At 41.7% G+C, this 17,223-nt stretch overlaps 1 protein-coding gene and 1 long non-coding RNA gene across 8 annotated transcripts in view; both read right to left on the bottom strand.

Moving 5' to 3' along the window:
• The window catches only part of GRM1 (glutamate metabotropic receptor 1), a 184,114-nt gene extending 171,480 nt beyond the window's left edge, over positions 1–12,634 (bottom strand). For 2 of the 5 annotated variants that reach the window (XM_081186293.1, XM_081186296.1), the window contains exons 1-3: positions 11,629–12,634; positions 3,625–3,771; positions 1,130–2,027 (exon numbers count right to left, since the gene is read on the bottom strand). In XM_081186293.1, the coding sequence (XP_081042419.1) occupies positions 1,130–1,892 (763 nt within the window). In that variant the 5' untranslated portion in view covers positions 1,893–2,027; positions 3,625–3,771; positions 11,629–12,634. Of the gene's footprint in view, positions 1–1,129; positions 2,028–3,219; positions 3,580–3,624; positions 3,788–11,628 lie in introns of those variants that run through there. The other 3 variants (XM_081186297.1, XM_081186294.1, XM_081186295.1) reach the window with 3 other exon arrangements.
• A 194-nt stretch (positions 12,635–12,828) lies between these two features.
• On the bottom strand, positions 12,829–17,219 carry LOC308582833. 3 transcript variants are annotated; one of them, XR_014005900.1, is made up of 2 exons: positions 16,954–17,219; positions 12,829–13,100 (listed from the first exon to the last, which is right to left on the bottom strand). It is a non-coding gene; the product is annotated as an uncharacterized lncRNA (long non-coding RNA). The 3 variants fall into 3 exon arrangements; XR_014005901.1 differs by having other exon boundaries at positions 16,958–17,219; XR_014005902.1 differs by lacking the exon at positions 16,954–17,219 and adding an exon at positions 16,091–16,804.
• Positions 17,220–17,223: the final 4 nt, after the last annotated feature.

The raw sequence follows: 17,223 nt of genomic DNA, 5'->3' as shown, positions 1-17,223 counted from the left end.
AACAATATTTTTGGCTCTCATCCTTGCTGCCCGTCTAGTGTCTAGAGATAGCAGATTTCCTAGGGGTCAAATGCCCATATTTTATTTTTAAAAACAACCTTGGTGCTCACTAGAGCAAAAATACAATTGACATGAAAGACATCTTTTTTCTCTCCCTCTCTTCAAGGCAAGCCTGCAGAACTTGCCTCATTGAAAATCTATAAACTTCATTACTGAGCTGGCACTTTTCTTTGAGAATGATTTGTTCATGCCATTATTAACTTTGCCCGTAGATTTCCACATCTGCTACCTACTGAATTAGATATGAAAGACTGCTTGAAATTGGAATTATTCAGTCTCTGTGAGGAAGAGGTAAAAAGGTTGGTTTAAATACAAAGTAATACTACACATATCAGGGATGTGTGAGTGTGGGTGTGCATGTTTCCTCTTCTAGATGTTCAACTTCTATCTCAAGAGCATGGATTCAAAAGAACTGTTAGCTAACAGTTTCACTCTGTCATGCTTAAATATTTAGTCTTTGGGGAGTTAGCTGCCCATGATTCAGGAGAAAAGTTGATTGCTAATAAAAGACCAATAGAGGCTTGTCCCACTGATGGGAAGATGAATATTCCCCAAAAAGCTTTACTACTACTACTACTACTACTAATAATAATAATAATAATAATAATACAAATACACCCTAAGCAATGTATAGGTACAGTACAGCTCTCTTATCTTTTCTAAAATCATGGATAATTAATGGTCTGAGAGCTAAAATTAATGAGATGAGAGCCAAAATATATCTATTATATATGCTTGTTTAGCAAAGCTCATTATACTATAGGAAAGTTCTGTGGGGAGCTATCTATGGTTGTAAGAGAAAGACTAGTTCAAAGCAAAAGGAAAGAAGATATCATAAGTAATGTACACATCTCGCAGAGTTAAATGGTTTCGACTTGAACCTTGAAGTAGGATCAAGACCCTCTTCTATTCTGATTTGAAGTCACTCCCTCATAGCAGCAGTTTCTCAGAACTGGAATAATGTTGCCAATCCTTTAGGGTTAAAGTTGGATTGAAACTACAAAGTGATTTATACCTGAAATACTCTACAAGAGCAATTAATAATATGAGCTTCTCTTTTTATACCCACCTTCTGTATGGACAGCAGACACATAGGTCCAGTTGTAACGTTTGACTATGTCGAGCATGGCTCTGGCTTGCAGAATGTCCGACGGAACTACCCTCAAGAAGTATTTGTACAAAGTTTTGTCACTCAGGTCAATACTGGTTGCAGAATATGCAATCTGGGGAATATCAAAGAGCTGAAGCAGATTTTGAACCTGGATGGCCACAGAACTTGATCCTGGGCCGATGACACCAGCAATGGGCTTTTTCTCCCTGACCTGGTGGTGATACGCAGGGTCAGGCAGGCAGCGGCCGAGAGCATCTTTCTCATCTCGAATGGAGATCAAAGAGTCCCTTATGAATTCAATACTCTGCTCCAAGGCCACAGAGGAGTGCCAACAGGAATCTCGGATTTCACTGCCTAAAGTGATGTTGGGCAGCAAGACTGGGTCTGAATTAATTTTATCCAGAGTGTGAAACATGGCCTCAACTCTCTGGATGCCATATTGCTCTCGGATCTCACCACATTTTCTTTCGGGCACCTTCTCAGCTGGAGGTTGGTGATGAACAGAAAAGAGGGCTCCTATGATGACATCACCATCCATTCTGGCTACTGATCTTTGGGAAGAAGCACCTGAGATCAAAACCTTCCTGCCAGCATTCTTGGGGAGAAAGTCCATCTCCAGGAAAATTGCAGGGAAGAACACCAGCAGCACCCCTATCATCTTGTTGCAGGAAGCCATCCAGATTCTGGTAACCAATTTCACGGGCTCTTCCTGCCTGCACATTGTTAAAGATATGAAAAAGGCGGCAGATTCGCTCCACTGTTTTACTTCTCAAGTGCCTCCAAAACCCATTACAATGTGCCCTTAAAGCAAATCGCCTGGAGGGGCAAAGAAGTCATCCTAGGAGTGAATTGTAGCCTGTTGACATAGGAAAAAAGAACAGAACACATTGATCAACTGAAAATATGTCAAAGCAGAGCTCAGTAAAGGTCATTTTCTTCATGAACATCTCTCCCCACCTGCCTGGAATATTAGCAGACACCAGATCAAATGGATCCAAATAGTAGGTGTCTTTCGATTTCAGATCTCAAGGAGAGAAAGCAGGGAGAGAGTAACAAGGCACAGTTATACTACTGAGACCAACACTGCGTAGGTGTGGGTGTGGGTGTCTGCACACACACACACACACACAATAAAGTAGTGATGCCTTGTTGCATGCATGCATATGTAATATACGAAGAATCTTGCATTTATAAACAGAGTGCAGTGTGTGACTTGATATATTCATTTATACCTAACCACCTCCATGTGCAGAAATTGGTATCCCTTATCTACTAAGGCAAAATGCTGTTACCTGCATTCTGACACTTAAAGCAAAGAAAAGCCTTTACAAGTTTGAGAACTTCCTTGTGTCTTTAATTAGATTTTTTAAAAAACAAAAACCCTTCATTATTAAGTCGAGAGCAAGAAAACTATGCTAGTTTAAACATCTTGAGAAAGACGGGTGTGTGCGCTTCTGTGTAGAATCTTCAGAAAAGAAAATGTCATTTAAAGGTCAAGACAGAATTCTTAAAAACCCTTACAAGATACAGCCTTTCCCAGCTAGATTAATCTTTGGGTTTTGAAAGGGGGAAAGCTGTAGTTCGACAAAAGAGACAACTATGCAAGCTGTGGGAAAGACATATTAGTTACTAAGGCAACCGCAGGCAAAGTCCTGATGTGCTTTTCTGGCACCGCTTGCTTTTCATGCAGACTTTGGGCAGGAGAGGTGACAAGCCAGGCGGCTAGAGTTTAAGTAGTTTAATGCGATTTAAAAGGCGATCGGCCGCTCGTTGGAGATAATTGCTGATTGGAAAGTCGGGTATGCTTCGCTTCGCTCGGCTGCCTTGGCTCCCTGTTGCACGGGCAGGGATTGCTATGGATTTCAGCACCCTGGACAACGTCCACGGCAACCCGATCCCTAGCGAGTTCCTCCGTTCGGTGCAACAGAATCTGCAGCCCATGCCGCGCTCTTTGCCCCAATAACTTCTTGCACCCGTTGCTTTGGTCTTTTGCACCCACCGACCCACCTACACACTACTATCCACCTACACATAGTAGAAATACATACAGAGAATTCCAGTTGCAGCAGCCTCTTCTCCCCACCCTCTCTCTGAAAGGCTTTTAATGGAATGAAGCGCTGCTGGTGGGTTTCTATGAAGCAAGCCAGATTTCTAGTTGCCACCTCCCCCCCCCCACCTTCCTTCGGTCTTTCTCCCCATGATCTCTGAAGGACAGGAGAGGGGAGAAAGGCGAGAGATGAAAGCGGGCAGAAGGACCGTACTGTGTGTAGCAAGTGCCGATTCTCCCTGCGCACGCACAAACACACACATCTACGGAATCCAGAGAAACTGGTCACAGGAAGCCGAATCCGTTTGAAATCTAATGGAGAAGGAAGGTCTTTTTGTCTGGCTCTCTTGCCTGCAACGTTATGGTTCGCGCCGGTCCCTTTTAGAGGATGAAACTCAAGACCTACCTGAATCCGAATCGGTGAGGCTGGTCGTTCCTTTCCGTGTCCGAGGCGTTCATTGCCAGTTCTCCTGTTCACATTTCCCTTTGCCACAGTCTGGTACAGGCGAATCGAAGGAGATGGGCTGTACGCGACTGCCCTCTTTCTTCAACGCTGTTTTACCGCATGAAGGAGGGAAAGGGGAGGGGTGTGTGGAAACAGGTCATTCCAGTCTCATCTATTATCTCATGCATAAAGATCAGTCATTCTTTCCCCTTCTTCAACCAGCTCTCAGCCCCCCTCCCTTTCCATATATATGTTGGTTTGGACTGTATTTCAATGCCTTAAATTCGTTACTTCCCAGTCACACAAGCAAGTATAAGAAACAGGAGAGAGGCTGGTTTCAGAGGTATAGACAGACATGCACATTTGCATCCTGCTGCGAAGATTTCTAACACTGCATTTGAAGATTTAATTTTCCAATTACTATTGCATTAAAACCCTGCCAGAACAAAGCAAAATCCCATGAATTGTCTAGAATGGAAATTTTTTCCAGCTGAATCTAAAGCTTGCATGCTAAGAGGCATGTAAGATTAAAATAATACCAGGCTGAAAAAAGCAATTGACCCGCTTGCTACACAGACTGAATTAAAGGACTCTAGTGTTTTAGTTTATTATATGAAAGTTAAAGTTAGAATAAGACCCCACTGGGAATGCTAGATGCTTTCAGGGCTGATAGTTGCCCTACTTCTGAAAAGGCAAAGACACCTTGTGCAAAGAGACGACTGCAAGAATCCAAGGACCATTTTTTGTGGGCTTATTTGCCATGGTTTTCTACCTGTATGATCTCTGTTACCTTTACACAATTCATTTATGTGTTACATTGTGTTTACATTAGTTCCAGTATTATTTTTTAAAAAACAAAACCTGTGGACATGTGAGCTTTATGATATGTTTTCGGTAAAAAAGGATAATCTTCCTTCTGCCTGAAGGACACCCAAGGTAATGTGCATCCCATAGAAACCAACTCAACAATTAAAACAATGGGATTTAAAGTAACTGATGAAAGATCATGGCTAAAATAGCTGCATTACCATTTGCAATGCAAGGAAATGTGTTTTTAAAATCCATTCTAAGTCTAAATCTCATCACTGATGTGGCCTGACATCTCTTACTGAGAATCAGACTCCAAAGCTGTAATGCCACCTGTGGGAGCCTTCTTGCCTCAAGCCCCACAGTGTCATTTCAGGAAGGAAACCTAGTGTAAGGTCTCACCAGCTTATTTCAAAGAACAGGGTTCGTATGTGAGAAGACATTCCCAGAGGTAATATCAAATTCATTGATGAAATCAAGAGAGACCATGAAGCTACAACAGGGGACAGTGAATCAATCTTTTGCAGAACCAACACATGAATGGTGGCTTATGAATTAATTGTTTCCCACATAATGGGATTAAGATGTATCTGGCTAGAGTTTCAGATTGGTTTGTGCTTTATCTTTGGAAACTTATTTTAAGAAAGGGAAATTCTCCCCTGAGGAAAAAGTGAGAGTTGCTTAATAAAAGCAATGAAGAAATCCAGGATTTTAGTACGCATGCGATTGGACAGCTATGCTCCCCTCTCAAACAAATGTTAGCAGCAAAGGTGAGAATTTCTATCTTTGACTATGAAGTCAAACATCTCTAGCCAATGAGGTGGAAATAATCTAGTATTTTTAATCTCTTTTTGAAATTTGTTATTGTTGTTGTCATACAGTACCTGTGTTGTTTTAAAATACATATATTGCAGGTAGGTCAATTACACACATACATCTTATGCTTTTGACCTCAGCATTCCATAGGTTCTGGAAGTTCTCAGCTCACAGAAGCTCACACCTACACATCTATAGACATATGGAGTCACCTGAGTAGGTAAAAGTCATACCATAGCAACATACTTCTGAGTGGCCTTATTTGACTTCTAAACTGACAGGCATGCAACAACCCAATTTTAATACCCAGTGAAGGATGCTTTCTAGAACATCCATGATTTGCAGAACAACAAAAGCACCTTTAATACTTGAGGGGATAAGCTTCTGCTCCTTAGGAGGATGGCTCAGGAGCCATAGGATGCTGCTAACATACCCCATTTCACCAAATTGGACAGGATACCCATTTGATCTACACAGCTTCAATTCTGAGTCCTGTCTCATCCCTCCACTCCCTGCTAAAAGTGGGATCACCTCCCTCACACACAGCTTGATAACACTCCAAGACCACGACGTAGTTTTTACAGAGCCAAATATGGATAGTTGTTTCCCATCTTCACAATAGACTGAACCATTTTGCTGAGATTGGGAGGCAGAACTGCCAGATCAACTATTACTTAGAAACAATCTGGTGTTTCTGGGATATGGCCAATCTGCATTACTAACTCAATTCCAAAGGAATGCATCGGATATATCTGTGAACGTATAAAAGTATTATAATAAACTGCAGTATGCCTAGAGCATGTAGACTCCTGGAAGTCCAGCAAAACTCATGAGGATGAGCAGCAGGTTTAAGATTATAATGGGAACCTCTAGCATGATTTGGAGAGATATGAATATCCTTAAGGCAAAACAAGTAAGAGTTATTGTAGCTTCCTCCAGAAAGATTATTAATAAATAGAAGTTTTAAAACACTTCTCCGCAGCAATACAGGAAGGCTGAATGACCTCACATATTAACTCCAACTGAAATATAAATTCCATGATGTTATTTCATTAGCATAATGAATTCCATATACCCTTTTTAAAGTAAGCAAATCACACAGACTTCCCCAGAGATTCAGCCAATAGGGAGTTTTCATCTCATGGTGGTTTCAAGCATCTTCAAATGTGAAATATATCTTAATGCATAATCTGGTACCTTGAGACACATTGTGTGTTTTCAATGCTCTTCAGGGGCTTTAGTCTCTCTCAAGCAATGCATAGTTTATGTTCATCCAGATGTACTACCTCGTGAATTGCCTGCATTTGTCACAGTATTTTATCCATACCTGTATCTATATGCCAGCCCCTGAGTGTGAAGGACTAGATGTGGTAGAGGTTCAATCCAGATTAAACAGAAATTGTTGATGATTCGTGTTTGAGTTTGCGGTCTGTCTTGGATAGAGTTGAGATTCCTGTGAAAGATCAGGTACTTAGCTTGGGAGTATTCCTTGATGCATTGCTGTTGGATAGGCAGGTAGCATTGGTTGCGAAGAGTGCCTTGTCCCATCTTTGGCTAGTTTGCCAACTAAGAACTTTGCTTGCCACAGTCATTCATGCACTAGTGAAAGGGAAGCCAATGACCCTTCTAGGTGTATGCAGAAGGGTCATAGCTCTGTAGTAGAGCATCTGCTAGGCACACAGGTCCCACCTTGAATTTCCAGAATGTTAAGGTAGGCCTGGAAAGATCTCACCCTGAAACCCTGGAGAGCTGCCACTAGTTAGTGTAAAAAAAATACTGGGCCAGTTTGACTGTTAATCTGACTTGGTTTGAGGCAGATTATTGTGTTCTGTTGTTGGACTCCAACTCCCATCAGCCCCTGGCAGCATGGTCAATAGTCAGGGATGATGGGAGTTGGAGTCCAACGACATCCAGAGGGCACTACCCTCTGGATTGGTACTGATGTACTCTCATCCTCTACACTGGATGACTGGATTACTGTGTGGGACTACCCTTGAAAAGTGTTCAGAAACTGCATTTGGGACAAAATGCTGCAGCCAGGTTGCTGACAGGTGCTAGCGTTTTGATTCCAATTTGCCCATTCTGAGATGTGTCTCCTGTGGTTCATTTAATGAATGTGACAAAATCCTGAGCTTCTTTCAAAACCCAAGTTACTTTCATCATTAAGTGTAATTTCACTTTAAACCAAGAGCCTGGTGTGGATGATATTCTGCCCTGGGCATATGAGACTATCCAAAGGGCTGCCAATTTGAGAATCACAACGAATATATGCTGTATGCTACTAAGCTTTACTGCTAAGTGCAAAGGTAGCCCAACAAACCATGAAGATACGATGCTCTGAAATGAACACAGAACTCGAGTTATTGGAAGCCATGCGAGCATTTTAAAATAAGGCTGCAGTTCTAATAATGCCACTGAAATTGATTAAATTTTCCATGTGTAAGGAGGGTGTGGAAGTTTGCCACAGGTTTCATTTACTATATTTGCATTAATGACAATAAGAGGGGTGGCTAAGCCACAGCCCTCTAGCTGTTGCTGAAGTACAACTCCCATCATCTCTGACCATTGGTCATGCTGACTAGGGCTGATATACGGTAAGTTGTAGTTCAGCAGCAGCTGGAGGATCACGGGTGGTGCACTCCACACAGCCTGTTATCTTTTTTTACATATATTGGCGCTGGCAGTCTGGAGAAGGTGCAATAAAGCTCATGGATAAAGCTGGCAGCCAAGCGAAATAGTGCATAGCTGGGCTGACAGGTGGGCAAAGCCTGTAGGGAGAGTCTGAAGAAAGCTTGATTTTTACCCAAAGGATGGGTTGTCAAAGCAGAATCAGAGGCGTTTTAAAGTGCCATTTGGAATCAACATTGGCCCCTTATGTCACCTTACCTCTGCTGACTAAATATCTACAGAACTGCCTTCTGGCTATTAGCAATGATGGCACTCAAGCGGCAACAGAGATCAGGCCAGCCACTCTCTCTTCTGGCAACCTGCCATGAAATATATCTGGGACTAGTTATCAAAGTCCCTTGTTCCATATTGTTTACATCGAACAACAAAACCCCATTTGCTGCAAAAGTTAGGACTTATTCCCCCTCCTATCCCCAACCAATGAGTAACTTTAGCACAGAAGAGAATGCCTGCATCAAATATTTAGCAGCTGCTCTTTGCACCCCTCAGTATCCTGCCATATCTAGTTTTTCATTTCTATATATTGCACAAATGTATCTTAGCAGAATCACAAAAGTCAGAAAGGGTCATCCAATTTCCCTACATTCCCTACATTCCCCTATTGTCTCCTACAATTTAAAAAGGCTTATGTTGTTGTTGTTTAAGTGCTGATTTAAAAGGCAAAACAAACAAAATAAAATATTGGGAATTTAGAAAGGGTTTTGAGAAAAAAGCACGTTGACATGTTGGAATTGTGACTGATATGAACAGCATAACCCCATTAAAAGTCCTTCATCTTCACTTGTGGAATGTACCTCGACCCTCTAACATAACTCCACTCTGAGCTTAATATGGAAAAGTCTCAGATAGGTCTGTCTTGGGTCATATGTGAACTGAACACCAACTGCCTTGGGAGTTCTGGCTAATCATGGACCATGCAGTCATGCGCCACCTCCTGAAGCACCTTGCTCTGCTCACAAGTCATTGACTTAGATCCTAAGGTTGCAACCCTAACGATGTCTACTCAGAAAGAAGTGCTCTTTAAATTAAAGGGGCTTACTTGCAGGTAAGTGGGATTTGGAGTGCAGCCTAAGCAAGCTTCTGCAGGTGGGAGTGTCATGTGAGTGGAATTCTGATCACGAGACTCTCTCACTAATGGAAGTGGGAAAGTGGCTTTCAGTAAACTCCCTTTTCCCCTTGCCAATCTGCCGCAGAGAGTTATGAATGGTGCTCCACAGCAGCATTGCACAACTGCTGGGGAAAGGAGAGATGAGCAAAAAAAAGGCATACCACCCCATACTCTGCTAGATACTAGCTCCCTCCATGAATGTAAGCAGCCCTTTCATTAGCAGAGGACTAGTTAAGATCCAAGTTTGGTAGCTAAAGGGTTTTTCAATGCACACTTAAATCTTAGGGTCATAGTGTTCTTACAATATCCAACAGAGAAAAGCTTGGATAGATAAGGCTGGTTGGCTCACACTGGTAGAGCTTAGATCACAGCAATCTTGAAGGTGCACAAGATAACACTAGTTTCTAGTAGAAGAGAACCACATACTTGAATTAATGTGCCTATGCAAAAATGTCCCTTATTTGTAAAGCTAAGGCATTAGAGGGAAAGCTAGACTGGAAGCCTTCTGCCTGATATATATTAGTCTTACATATAATGGGAAGCTTGAGTGTGGAAATGCATTCAACCAAGCAACCCCCCTCCCTTGCATTTTCAGGGGGTATGTAAGGTTTGTACTGCATCCCCTTGGTAACAACATGTTTAATACATAAATAGATGCCTGTAGGCTGGAAAATGGGGAAAACAAACGAATATTTGAACTGGCTCAAATATCCCCTCGATTCACCCAATTGTTATTTGTACAGTGGCAAAGAGGAGAGTAGCTAGATGGAGGAAAGAAATTACACAGGACATCCTTGATGGCAGAAGGGGAGAAGTCGGTCACAACTTGCTTTATTCTAGCTTAGCAGTAGCAAGGCAGGCAGGGCATGAAAACAATGGTTGGGTCTGCTAAAACCTTTTATCAAGTCATACTGTTGGTCTCCTTACTTCAGTATTGTCTACTCTGACTGGCAGTGGCTCTCCAGGCCAGGTACCAGGCAGGAGAATGTCTCAACCCTACTTGGAGATGCCAAGTCTCTCTAGGTCTGGAGAAGTTGTCTCTCTAGATCTGTCCAACTCCTCCCTTAAGAACTTAACCAGGTCTTGATTGTGGGATTCCCATAGGCATCTGGTTGGCCAAACTAAATGAGACACTGGTCTGATCCAGCAGGACTCTTTTTATACTCTTAACCTGACCAACTCAGCAAAGGAGGAGATCAGTCTCCCCAAGTCAAAGCCAAAACAGGCCACTAATGGCCTGCCACTACTAGTGCAGAGATACTTCTGTCCTCCCTGTATCCTATCACACAGCACAAAGCAAGTCCACTAAAGAAAGCAAGGATCCAGCATTTCCTAAATGATATATCCCATCTGCTGAGAAATCAAAGTCATATTCCTTTCTTTAACTAATCTTGCTAAATAAATTCTTGGTAATCTGCAGTCATCACAATCAAGACAGGCTCGTGGGTTTGTGTTGGTGGGTGACACATCTGTCCACATGTTGCCACCCAGGGGCTGCTCTGTTAAGATCCCCTTTCCAAGGCCGTGACAGTAAATTATATCAGACATTCAAGTGCAGACCATCCAGTACTCCCATTATTTTTGAAAAATGAGGTTGCAAAAGTCTAAGGCGCCTCATTCAATCTTGAGCAGCCTAACAAATAAAGCAGAGCTGCTCTATTTGTAACCTGGTAGCCCAGTTTGGAAAATAAATTAAAATTTTGATTAAATCAATGTGTTTTAGATATGCATTTAAAATATGAGCCTTCAGAAAGTTCACAGTATGAAAAAGCGGGAGAGAACCCTGTGCTTCCTTGGTTCATTTTGTTTAGTGGTCATTAATACGTTAATTGCCTCATGAATACAACTGAAATAGCTACACTTTTCAAATTGCAAAGCACTTATTATTGGAGAAAACTGTGTCTCATTTCCATGCACTGAGGAAAATGTACTGTACCTATGTTTGTTTGTTTTTGAGAATTCTCCAGTATTTTTGGAGAGGTTTTATTTTTTTAAGCCAATATTTAAAGAAATAGTGGGGTTTTGTTTTTAGTAACTTAATCTTTCTCTTGGTATTTTGCAGGGCTGTTATCTCTCTTCATGACTATTTGAGAAATTGAACCCTAGCTTTAAAAATTTACCTGTTAAGATTAAATCAGATATTATGGGAATACAAAGAAAGCTAGAAGAACTTAAAATAACAAACTATCTAACTGTACATGAAAAATTCATGTATAGTTTTATGATCACCCCCCACTTTTTTCCCTTGCGGCTGATCTGCTATGAGGCAGTATCCTGTTTTACTCACTGACATTGGCCCTCATGACATTTGACTACCTAAAAGGAATATTAATGTATACTTTATACTGGGGCTTCATTAGACCATACATTTCTTGCATTAACTATAGCAGTTTAGGTCGTTTTCTTCCCAGCAGCAATTCAACAAAATAGTATCCTCTCATATCACATTTAATCTCTATTGTTTGACGTTCACTCATAGACTCGCTGATTCAGTGGCATTCAAAACAGTTTGCTTATTTATTTAACCATATTTTTAACCTACCCACCTCTTTTTCAGGCAATTATTCTCTCCCAAAGCAGCTTGCATCAATTTAAAAGAGTAGAGGAGCACTGCCATCAGGCACACAAAGACCCACAAGGGAAAAGAAGTGGATGGAAAAGCAGAGAAATGGAACATCAACTCCTTAAGGCCAGACTGAAGCAGTGGGCCATAACCAGGCATTTATAGTCACCTGTTTATAGTCATCAATTTATAGTTGATCTTCGCTGGCCAGTGTTCTTGCTTGAATAGCAGTTGATGGCTCTCAATGGATGGGGCCAGAACATCCTCTCATTTTGCTTCTGCAATACTAAAGCAGACTGGAAATTGGAGCGGAGTGTTCTTTCTGGCATGGAGGAGAAAGCAAGCTCCTTCTGTGGCCAGCGGATGGGGCCAGGCTGGCCACCCCCTTGCCACAAGGTTCTTCCTAGGAGCCTCCCAGTGGCCTTTGGTGCCTCTTACACTGAATATAATCTTCCATCTACAATTGTCTGAAGCACCAAACGGAAGCTTTAAAACATACCTAAATAAATCCTTTCAATCCCATCCAGGGAGTATGTACAGACTTGTGATGTTTTCATGTCATGCAGACATGATGTTTTCATGTCATGTTCCTGTAAGAGAATCACGGGGTGGTGCTGCGGAGGAAGTGTTTTGGACATTAACACAGAATGCACAGTGCTGTGTTGACAGCAGAAGAGAAACTCAGTCTGTTCACATTTTTATTGTACATGAAAAATATGTTAAGACACCTGTGTGGTGCCTGTACAGAGCCGAAGAGAATTTTTTTGAGAGAAAACGGATTTAGTACCACAGTGGAGATGGAAAAATATGAGCTTAGCTAACTCACACAATGTTTTTATGCATTTAAGATTAATTATGGGCACAACCCATACATAGCATCAGTGTGGTGTGGTGTCATGCTAGGATGGGAGAAGCCAGTTCAAATATATACTATATTATTGTTATTTTGCTATTGATGTTGATATTATTAGTATTGTTTTATACACACACACACACACACACACACACACACACACATCGCCGTTATTATGTGTATTTTATATACCACCCTTCGATGAAAGAGCACAAGGTAGTTTAAAACACAGAACACAAATGTCAATACATAACATAATATCTGTACAATATAAAAATCAAAATGGTTACAATTGTCGTAAAAAATACGTAATGGAATATAGATTTAAAAAAAAAAGATAAAATACAGATACTCATAACAGCAACAGCACAAACAAAAAGGAAGGAGAACATCATCAGCCAGGTATCTAAAATACAAAAATAGTGCACAAATTCACAATTGTCTCTCTGTCCAAAGTAGCTCTTAATCCCAGCCCCACACAGAAAACGACAGACACTCTGAGCTTTCGCCTGGGAGCTTTCCTTTTCTCTCCCAGTTTCTCACCCTGGGAGATGTTCACACTGTTTCTCACTGAGGGTCCTTCACTGAGGTCAAGCAGAAATCTGCCAATTCAAAGTCAGACAAAGCAGAGACAGTTAAGTACAGATAAGCAATATCAGGCAAAAGCAGATAAGGGGTCAAGGCAAAGGCAGTTAGGACCTTGGACAGCTCCACATCACATAGATTGGAAGTTTGACAAGACGGTCTTGAATGCTGCTCCAACAACCAGCAAAGTCAGATTTAGCCTTAAGTGGACTGCAGCTTCCACTGAGTAGCCAACCTCACCCCTGGTGGTTGGAATCTTGTTTGGGAGCCATTGACTCTGGCAGCTCAGAGCAGCCCAGGATTCTCTATGATCTCTGAGCTGTCATCCTTAGAGTCTGAGAAAGGCAGTGCAACCTCTTAGGGTTGGAGAAGTGCAGGCATCACCTGCTCCTCTGGTGATGTCACACCTGAGGAGACAGGAAAAACCAAGACTGGTTCTGAGGGGAAATCCTCCTCACAGTCGAAGGTATCCTCTGTATCCACAGCCTCAGTCCCTGAGAAACCCTGAGTCACATGACACCATAACATTTAGCGAGTAAGTTTAGGAAGTTGAAGAATTTTGTTTTAGCATTCAGGGATAGGTGGAGGTGAGGAGGAAATTGATCATTGTCCAGAGAAACCACCATTAAGGGACAATTATCTAGCCTGGTTTATGCAGCAGAATTCAGTGGTAAAATTCTGGGGTAATAGAATGGACTGTACCACTTCAAAATGCAGGTGAAGGTATCAAATTTTTTAAAATGTAAATGAACATTTAAAAATGGTATCTTCATTCGCAATCTGAAGCAGACCCTCTCTGTCTCTGGGGTATTCCCAACCGACAGCTAGCAGAATAATATACTATACCCTCCTTAGGGTGTTCCAAATTGGCAGCTACTGGAATAATATATTGCTCCCTTCACAACAGTGACATGTATACTGAGCAGCCACAGACTCCAGAGAATTTAAATTGGCTTTGCAGCCACATTTTCATGGGTATAAAATGCTTTCCAGCGGCACTTTATGGGCTGGCTTAGTATTTCAGTTATCTAAAGCCAAAATGCTCTTGAGCATAAAACACACACACTACTCAAGAGATAGTTAACTCTTCACCTAATGAAATCATGATTGCTGTTTCAGAAATGAAATAGGACCACTTAATTAGATAGAAGGCCTTCCTTTAAAGTACTCTTTCTTTTTCACTTAGTTCGAAGTGAATTAATTTTTAAACCATAACTTTTCAGACCGAAGGATGGAATTATTCTCCTAATCGTAATAGCACCATTATGGGGTTCAAATCTTCATAGAAATCACTTCCGGTGCTGCCGCCATGGTGAACAGCGGATCCCACGATAGCGGATGTCAGCCATGCAGTTAATTAAGGATAATCTGGGAGTAAAATCCTGGGCCAATTTGGATCGCCATGTGTGTAGGCTCTCTGCATGCATATACTGGTTGCACACAGAGAGCTTCTTCTCACACATGTAGGACATGTGGGTGGTAAGGATGGAGCCACTGGGTGTGTTGACATCAGGGCTATCTTGTCCACAAGCTCCTCACATGTTCTTTTAATGTTTATCTGAACTCCCCTATTGTCATAGCATATGGCATTTCACCAGCATTAAAAGACAAATTAGTAGCATTGTAAGACAGAGCTATTGCCTGTCAGCAGCTACCACAGTGAAATTCTGTATTAATAACATTATGCAAAGACATTTCAAATAAGGGATAGAAATTCAGTGTAGCATGGGCGCATGTGTTGATTGTCTGGGTATCTGAAAGAATTTTGGCCTCTGTTCATCAGAGAGTCAACTGCCAGTGAAAACCTCTATACCAGGGATAGGAAATTTATGGTCTTCTAGATGTTGCTGTACTACAATTCACATCATCCCTGACCACTGGCCATATTGTCTGGGGCTGATGTGAGTTGGAGTCCAATAACATCTGGATGGTGACAGGTTCCTCACCCCTGTATACTTTGAAATATTTATTTATAATGAGATGGGTATTGAAAAGCCACAAAGCAGACATGCCCTATTACCCTACCGAGTTTAGCTCCATCAGCGTATATTACTCTCTGTGTTATCACAGCAATACACCCACCTTTAGTGTCATCTTGAAAAGCCTTGTGTCCCGCTAAGTAACATTGCCCCAAATAATCTGGATCTTTCACTCTCAGACCAGCCATATAGGATCATTACTTAGTGTAAAAGAACATTATGAACATTGCCAGAAATCCTCTGCGATGTCTGGCGTGTTAGTATGCAACATAAGCAATTAAACTGGAGGAAGGAAACGAAGGTGTAAAATCCTCTGGAGGTAATTTTCCCACTGGGTTATATAAAGTTGATCTCTTCACTGATCTGAAACTTAAGTACAGCAACTTTATTCTTGAATAGTTTTATAGTCTGTTGTAGTAAAACATCTCATTTATGCTGGGCTATGTTCTTGTCGGCAAATCTTCACAAGCTTTTGCACACTTTAATTAAATAATTATCGCCATATCCCTGTGAGCCTTGAAAGGTGTCAAAGCTGTTCTACTGAAGCAGACAGGTAGACGTTATTAAACGCCTTCTTTGGAAAAAAACTGAGTGTGTTGGGTCACTGCAGTTATGTAGTGTCAACATTAACTAGCTGTATTTGTCTTCTAATCTTTCATTAAGGTGTTGTAGTTTTAAAAAAGAAATTATTAAAAGTTGAATTCAACTTGTAAAATTAATGGTTCCTATTCAGTAACTGCAGAAAGGGTTGTAGCTTAGCTACAGAGCTTCTGGTTTGTATGCCAGAAACCCAAGATTCCCTACCATTTCCAAGTAAAACTGGGAATATTCCCTGTCTGAACCTCTGGACAGTTACTGCCAGTAAGTGCAGATCAGAGGGGGTTAACCTCTGGCCCTTCAGATATTGTTGGACTCCATCAGCCCCAGCCAGCATGGCCAATGGCCAGGGATGATGCAGACAATACTGAGCGAGATGGACCAATGGTTTGACTCAGTATAAGGCTATGTTCCTAACTAGTGAAACTTACTGAATGCAGCAAGGTGGTCATAGTACTTGTGACATCATGTCCACCTGCAACCCCACCATAATATTCCTGCAATGTTCCCTTGATGTTCTACCAAGGTTGCATTTGCACAGACACTTTACTACTGGAACTTCTCCTAGATCTGTGTCTACTTGTGATAATCCATCATCTTCCATTTTGCTCTGTATCCAGTGCATGCGGCACTGCTTCCATTCCACTGCAGTTTCAGTTCTGCAAGAACATTATTCAGCTTGTTGTGATGATGCCACATGACTGACAGGTAGGCACCAGCAAGGATGGGCAAGAGAGAAGAGGTAGGAGCCCACCTGCCTGCTTCCCTGCCATCCTCAAACTTCCACCCCCCTCCTTTCTAGGTTCAGGGTGGCAGCAGCAGCCATTGCCTCCTTAGGATCGGTCAGCCAGGGATGGTTTCTGCTGCTTCCCTTTGTTTGCTTGGCCTTTCTCTTTGGGTGGTGCAGCAGCAAGGATTTGGCTCAGCAGCAGGGAGCCAGAAACAGTCAAAAGGAAGAGCTATTTCTGCCAGCTGACCTGTTTTCTCTTCCTCTTATGAACCAAGGTGGGCAAACTTCTGGCTTGTTGGATCCATTTTGCTGTGGAACCCCAATTTTATTTATTTATTTCTATGTTTCATAAAATTTCTATATAGATTCATTGCTGTTGTTGTTGTTTTTAAAAAAATCCTAAACATTTCCCAAACCAAATAATAATAAAAAATTGGTAAGAACAATTAAGACAATTAAACCACTAATAATATAAAAGCACACAAGCATTCTAGATGCATGGGTATGCTCCCTAAACAAAAACGTCTTTAGCAGCAGGTGCCAAAAAGAGTACAGTGAAGGCACCTGCCTGGCTTCAACAGGCAAGGAGTTCCAAAGTGTTCGCCACACTACAAGATCTTTAAAAACTTCCATCTAACTTATGTCGAAACGACAGGGGTTGGGTTTTTGTAATTTTAAAATAAGGCTCAAGACCTTCGCAGAACCTCAAGACCAACCAAAACGCCCAAAACTAACCCTGGTTAAACCTATCACTGCAACCTAATCTGGATGGACCGGGTCCTGCAGCAGCTGTTCCGCAACCGTCTTCGTTTGTCCTCCCCGCAGAAACACGGA

The sequence above is a fragment of the Podarcis bocagei genome (genome assembly GCF_964188305.1).
Source record: "Podarcis bocagei genome assembly, chromosome: 3".
In the NCBI taxonomy this organism is placed as follows: Eukaryota; Metazoa; Chordata; class Lepidosauria; order Squamata; family Lacertidae; genus Podarcis; species Podarcis bocagei.
The sequence above is the reverse complement of the archived record's forward strand: the minus strand, read 5'-3'. Positions and strand labels throughout refer to the sequence as shown.